At 38.0% G+C, this 7361-nt stretch overlaps 1 protein-coding gene across 1 annotated transcript in view; it reads right to left on the bottom strand.

Moving 5' to 3' along the window:
• Positions 1–7361, bottom strand: part of DNAH7 (dynein axonemal heavy chain 7) — a 144438-nt gene that overhangs the window by 130762 nt on the left and 6315 nt on the right. Inside the window, 5 exon segments of the mRNA XM_019473492.1 lie at positions 531–711; positions 1961–2054; positions 2404–2557; positions 2666–2774; positions 3243–3308. Of these exon segments, the coding sequence (XP_019329037.1) occupies positions 531–711; positions 1961–2054; positions 2404–2557; positions 2666–2774; positions 3243–3308 (604 nt within the window).

Raw genomic sequence — 7361 nt, 5'->3', positions numbered from 1 at the left:
GACACCCACCTCGCTACAACCTCCTTTCAGGTAGTTGTAGAGAGCGATGAGGTCTCCCCTGAGCCTCCTTTTCTCCAGGCTAAACAACCCCAGTTCCCTCAGCCGCTCCTCATAGAACTTGCGCTCTAGAACCTTCACCAGCTTCGTTGCTCTTCTTTGGACACACTCCAGCACCTCAATGTCTCAACCAAAATGTCCAAATGCGCAACTTATTGAGATGAACAGTTTTATCTAGCTATACATGAAAAGGGATTTAGGAGAAAGCTATACTATTAAATAGGGATTTATAAAATAATGTTTTTAAAACGTGTTGAAAGATCAAAAATACTGAATAATATTAGCTTTGATCATTACAAGGACAAGAAAACCTGAGTATTCTCTGTATTAAAATGTGTTTCTAACATTCAGGAGAGCACTTTTATATAACTCTTCCACAACAGTAGCTCTCAGCAGTGAACAGCACTCAACAATGAATGCTTCTGAATATTAGCAACTTAGGAGAAAATGCAAGTAAACTCCTAGAAATCTACCTATAGCCTTTTTTACACTCAGAAGATAGTCTTCTTTCATTTCATCAGTCAGCGAACGTATACTTTGATCAAGTACTTTCAGATGTTGTGGAATTAAAGCTAAGATGTGGTCTAGCCATGATTCATCCATTGGGGCCACATTTGCTGTATCTATTCCATGGTGAATGTAATAGTAGTATTTCTGCAGGACAAAAGAACAAGATGCATCAGTTAAGTCCAGCACTAGAAAGGCATTGCTACTACCAATTTAGCTAGAGATATGGACTTATTTCGTAAAAATAAATGTAATTAGTACTAAGTACTGATTTATGTTGTAAATTACATATACATCACCAAATCTGATGTAAATATCTTCATTAGCCTGCCAAACACTAGTCAGTAGAATAACGATAAAAAGCTATTGAGATAGAAAAACAGGGTATAGTGGCATAAGCTTCATTCCATTTCTCTGGTAAGAGCTAAATAACAAAAATTTCATTGAACAATGGACATAATTCATAGAAATCTGGCTTTTGTTTTGATTTTGCTGTTACAATTCTACAGTTCTGGGGAGATGCCTCTCCTTTGCACTGTCCCAGTACCAATCTTTTCCTTAAATAAATTTTCAATATATATTCATCTATCTCATCATTCCAGTGCTGCCATTATTATCCATTAGCTCTGGGGCTGGACCATATATTCAAAACGAAAGCCATGCATTCTGCAGAGTTTTGTGTGGATATGCAACATACAGCTAATGCATTGCGCAGAATATGAATGTATAACCACAATTAAGTACCTCTGCTTGTATGCCAGCATTTAAACAGGCCTGTGAAATCTGATTAACAAAACCTCAGAGCATTAAAGGAAACATAGATGAAGAAATGTATCAGCCCAAATTCAAAGAAATGCAGAATGGAATATCAGCTGGAAGATTACCAATGTCAGGAAGTAACACATAAATTTATTTCAATCAATTTATTCCAAAATGAACTGAATCTATTTTAAATATAAATAAATCACAAAATTGCGTATACAATTGTGTCAAACAAGGTATCTTAAACCAGAATGAGAATGAAGAACATCCTAGCCCTTAGATGAGGGTAACCCAAAGAGAATTGTCTTGTGGATACTACCTGCTCAGACAAAGCAGTGCACCCTCCCTTACAAGTTATTCTCACCTTCAGCAAGTGTAGAAAAGATTCATTTATTACTTCCTGACATTGGTTACCCTGCAGTTACTATTCCATTCTGCAATTCTTTGAATCATCCATACATTCCTAATGCTCCATTCTCAACAGTAACACTATACATAACATATTGTATGAAACTAATAGTGGAAGAATACGTCACTGTCAGTCATCTCTCATTGTGTCCACCATCTTGTCAATATTTACAATAAATGACTGGCACTTTTTAATTTAATACTCTAGAAAACAGTCTTTAGCTACCAAAATATCTTTCTCTATTGGTGTAGAAGAATCTGCTCGTGGAGGCTGGGTTCCATCAAGGGATGGAAGCTGTTCTTCAGTAAGGTCTTGCTGTCTGAGACAAAAACACAAAGAGTATGCATCACATTCTTCAGATACATTTTACTGGCATAAGTAATATATAGCCATCCTACATGTCAGTTGTGAACAAACAAAACAAGAAAAGGTAACTGCCAAAACTTTCCAGTGAGCACAAGACATTCTGATTCAAAAAGAACACTGAAGCGTGTGACCAAGTTTGCATTTTATCTGCTAAGGTTCAGCTTTTAAAACTGGTGGTATAGTTCATGCTCATATACATACTTGCAATTTGCAAAAGTCAAAATTTTAAAATAATTTAATTTAAAAATTTGGTTCATCTATCAAAAAGGAAAAATACATTATTCAAAGATAAGGAAACTCACAATATAATGTTAACAAGAGCACTTCTGAAACTTTCATGGTTTTTTTTCAGATGACTGCTGCTCTGCAATGTAGAGGTTGATGGTCCAGCACCTGCTTCATTATCTCTAGAATCCTGTATCTTGTGTCTCTTGCATCTCACCTTCAAATAACCTCCTTGCAGAAAATACATTTTGAAATTATTTTTTTTTTAAAGTTCAAATGTGTCACACGTTTATGTTTATGAGAGGTTTGCTTTAGTAGTACTAAAAATGTTAACTTTACCAGGTGAATACTCATTTTTTACAGTAAACTCATCTGACTCGTCATCTTTCTGTTCTTTGCTTAGATGGAATGAAGGACAAGTCTGCTGCCACAGTGGTTTAGACCTTTCCTGGAATAAATATTTTATATTTTAATTTTACACTTGTTGTAGGTGCCACTAACACACACTTCAAGACTTCTTAAATATAGTAAATCAAAGAAACTGCAGCCTAATATACAGCAGGAATAAGTCAGCATACAAATCATACAATAAACTACTACTTATATGTTGCCCTCAAATTCTAAATATCCAGACCATTAGAGATAAGCATGTTAAACGTATATGTAATATTTGTAAACTCTCTAGTTTTATACTATTACTTAAATATTTTCAAACTTGTTCAAATACTCCGCTTTCAATGTTTTCCAAATATTGAAATATAAACAATGCTCCACATACAGATATAATATACATACATAGTGCAGACAAAGAATATACATCTCAGCATATATTTGAATGAGAACCATGGTCTTTACATAACCATGCTGTGACACATACTTGAAAATGAAAGCTTATAAAAAAAGCCAACAAAACTACCTGAGACAACTGTGGTAGTAAGTTCACTGCTCTCTTTGCCAACTTCCCTTTGCCACTTGGACTGGGCTTGAAAAAAAAAGGAAAATCACAACTAGACATTTAAATTAGTAGTAATATTAGACTTCCAGGAATACTTAAACTTATAATCTAGCTATAATTCCATTTTTCTCTCTTATATAATGTTTTTTACACATACAATTTCATATCACTTCCCCTTTTCTTCCTAGAGTGTTTCCATGTAGAATTCAACTTTCTCAAATGCCTTTGAAAAATCACAGCTGTGAAAAATTATTTTTAAGCTGGGAAGCATTTATGTTACCTTTTTGCCATACACTAAAGCATTACAAGATACCATGAAATAATACAAATAATTAATTTTTTGATTCCTGTTCTTCAGTTAACATTTTTTAAAACACAAAATAGTCCTTTTTTTCTAATCCATAAACTTGCATTTAAGAGTGTCCAGTATTCTCTGCTTTTCCACATCATCGATCCCTCAGCATCAGACATCAAAGCTGCCTGTCCAAAAGCACCCTCTGACCGTGCCCAGGACTCTGGCTAGCACATTTTAGCAAGGTACAGCACCTTCCTATAAACAAACAAGACAATCTAGTTGTAAAATTATTTAAAATTGGCTCTAACACAACTGCCTTTGGCTATTCTTCTATTTCTCCTCTGTTTCACACCACCAGCATACCCCTGGCACTGCCCACACAGCCTGTTTCCGTGCAGCTGCACTTGCAGTAATATTGCATGTCTATGCTACAGCTGTCCTCTTCCTGCTTTGTGTCTTACGCAAAGGCTGTAAGGGAGGAAAGACACAAAGCACAGAAAGTTTGTGTAGACATACCCAAGCTACCCTTAAACAAGTCAGGTTGGCTATCATTTGCAATACAGTTGCTGTGGTGTAGAACTCACACAAGTTTTAGGCACTTAACTATTTACATGAATTTTGCAGTCAAGGATAAACTCTGGCAATTCCCAAGTGAGCCAAAAATCAAATCAGGCTCCAAAGAAAACCTCCTATGAAATACAGGAATTTGCAGTGATAAAATATGTATAGACATACATTATCAGTTGTTAGCAATCTCTTCACAAACTAATCTGTGGTCCAACTTGTGAAAGGGGAGCAAACTCATTCCAGCTCTAGGGAGTTCTTCCCCTGAACACGATGGGGAGAAACTCCTTGACTGCCACTAGCTGCAAGAGGGAGTCATACAACAAAATATTTTAAGTATCTTGTTTCAAAATCAGCAGCACTATTCTTTTAAGGAACAAAAGATCCATCCTCCCCCTTCCTCTCCCCAAATGAGATTAAACACATCTGGCTTCCCCTTGAATAGACATCAAAATGCCTGGTGAATTAAAGTATTCTAAACACCAAGCAGGCCAATGCTGGTATTTTTAATCTAGCTTTTTGGCAATCACAGAAAAGGTGACTGAAGACTTCACCACAATAACCACATATCTCTTTCAGTTCCTCATTTAATGCTCTCTCCAGTCTATCTTCCAGTTAGGCATGGTCCATGTGCAAGATTTTTCACACCTCGAAATTCTAACACCCATAACGGTCTCATAGTCTGCAGTGACAAGATGATGAACTTCTTTCAGCATAAATGAGGGAAAAGCAGTATTATAACCAATACAGAAAGATTTACATGACAAGCCTGCTTTTTGTCTGGTAATTGGAGTGGTGCAACTCTACTGAGAAAATATGAAGCCATTTATTTCCCTGTAGACTAACACATTCAATTGCAAAAAGATTCTTACCACAGACCGTGTAACAGCTACCAGTCTTTTCTAATACTAGCATGAATACATCTCCTAATAGTGTATCCGTACTGCATTATGAAACTACTGCTTACCAAGCCAATAAGCCTATAGGATGCTGTGTAGCCTATGCACAGAGTTTGGACTGGTTTGCACACAGCTCTATACGAACATGCTATGATAGAATCATAGAAAAAATTAGGCTGAAAAGGGCCTCTGATTATCTACTATCCTTCTCAAAGCAGTACTAACTACAAAAAGTTAGGTCAGATTGCACAGGCCCTTGTCCAGTTGAGATTTGAAGTTCTCTAAAGCCTGTGCCTCTCTGGGCAACCTTCTTCCCTGCTTTATCACCTCACTGTGAAAAATATCATCCTTATGCCTAGTCAGAATTTCCCTCCCTGCAACTGGAGAGCATTGCCTCTCCTCCTGCTGCTGTACAGCACCAAGAGGAATCTGGCACCGTTTTCTCTCTAGTTCAGGCACTGGAAAATAGTAACTACATGCCTCCGCCACCTTCTCTTCTCCAAGCTGAACACACACGGTTCCCTCAGACTCTCCTCATACAGCAAGTGCTCCAGCCCCCTAACCATCTCACTGGTGATCTGATGGACTCTGGTTTGTCAACAGCTTTACAGCTGCTGGACCGGAGCTGGCTCAGGCAAAGTTACCTTAGGTGGTTCTGAACTTTGAGTATAGACACGCTCTTTGTTCTCCGTGTCTTGTGTAATGAGACTGAAATATAAAAGCTCATTGTTTCTCTAGCCCAGATTCTAAAGCAGATGGTGAATGCTATCTACTACCCTCTGAAGGGAATGGATGGGAAAAAAATCTTTTAATATAAGAGAAAATGGTTTTGAATTCCTGGAAGAGTATTATCTATTTCTCTCAGTGACAAGGTCCACAGTCTTAATTCCTAGATTCCTGGTTAGGAACAAATAACAGAAACCTGGGTATTTTTACAAATAATAGGGCTACAAAAATTACTATACCTTATCTTCATATACAACGTTACACAGTTTTGTTTAGATTTTCTTTTGTTGAAAAACATAGAATTCAGCACCACAACTTATACCACTGAGCTGCTGGTACCGATAAACTCAGTGTTGAAATTAGTTCCACTGAAGACAGTGCCAATAGTTTAAAATATTATACTGCAAACTTACTACTGGCAATAAGACGTACTAAAAAGAGAGTCCTGGACAGTGAGGACTATCTCAGATAGTTATGAGCAGCCAACTCACACCCTCTAATAGGCACCTCAAGAAGAAACACACCCAAAGAAAAATTGGTGAACTTTTAATTCACTGAAGGAAGTTACTGAATTATTTCACTCAAAATATCTCACACGTTTCATTAGAGGAAAACAAATCTGAATGAGGACATCAAAACCAAAACAGACTGAAAGAACAGGATTGACTTACTAACAGGAGAACAACATGATTGAAGTCTGAAGTCAGACTCTTCCTTATAATTACATTAACCAACTACAACCCAATCAGGCCACTAGAGAAATAATACAAATTAGTATCTGTTAATGCCCAGTGATTTCAAACCACATTCATAGCTAAAAGCTTCTATTGGCATTTGTCTTTAGCATTTAAGCTTCCTGCAATTCTGGAAATAAACTGAATTAATTAAAATCTCTTCATGCTTCATGTTTAAAAAACAAAACAAAGAACCCAAACAAACAAACAAATGGGGAGGGGGCTTATGACATAACATTTTGTACCAAGCTAAAGACTGAAATTCGTTTCTGTGGTTTACAATGGGATACCTTTAGGAGAGAGTTATTCCCTCTGAAAACACTACAGGAACAGCAGCCCAAGCCAAAAACGTCTGTTTAAATTTGCACTGCTAAAGTAATTAAAGGAAATCTGGGCAGCTGCAAGAAGGACTACGTTGCTTCCAAAAACCTGATTTAGGGAGTTGATGGCACAGACACCACAGTTTAATTTTTCTGGAGGGTGTCAGTCACAACCAGCCTGCAGCTAATGGGACAGTGTACTGAAGTCTTTCTCTACGAACACGGCTGCCCCACCAGGCCTCCGCTTACAGAGTGCAAGGATTGAATTAAGTGTCGGGGATAAAAAACGTAATTTCAGAAGCTTAATTCAAGCTTGTTATTTAAGGTTTAAAAGAAAAACACCACTTTTCAGATCAGAACAAGCTCCCCTCCGGTAGCCAGGTACACCCGAGCGTTCTGCTCTCTGCCCCGTGAACGGCAAGCGCTGCCCAGACACTTCTCCTCAGCCAGCCCGCTGCTCCCCGGCACCCAGTCCTGCCCCACAGCCCCCCACCAAGGCGAGGGCCGCCGCGAGACCCTCGGCCCCCACCTGCCCTGGCCGG

Source organism: Aptenodytes forsteri, unplaced genomic scaffold, assembly GCF_000699145.1.
Source record: "Aptenodytes forsteri isolate BGI_AS27 unplaced genomic scaffold, ASM69914v1 Scaffold183, whole genome shotgun sequence".
NCBI lineage: Eukaryota > Metazoa > Chordata > Aves > Sphenisciformes > Spheniscidae > Aptenodytes > Aptenodytes forsteri.
This window is presented reverse-complemented; position numbering and strand designations above follow the sequence as displayed.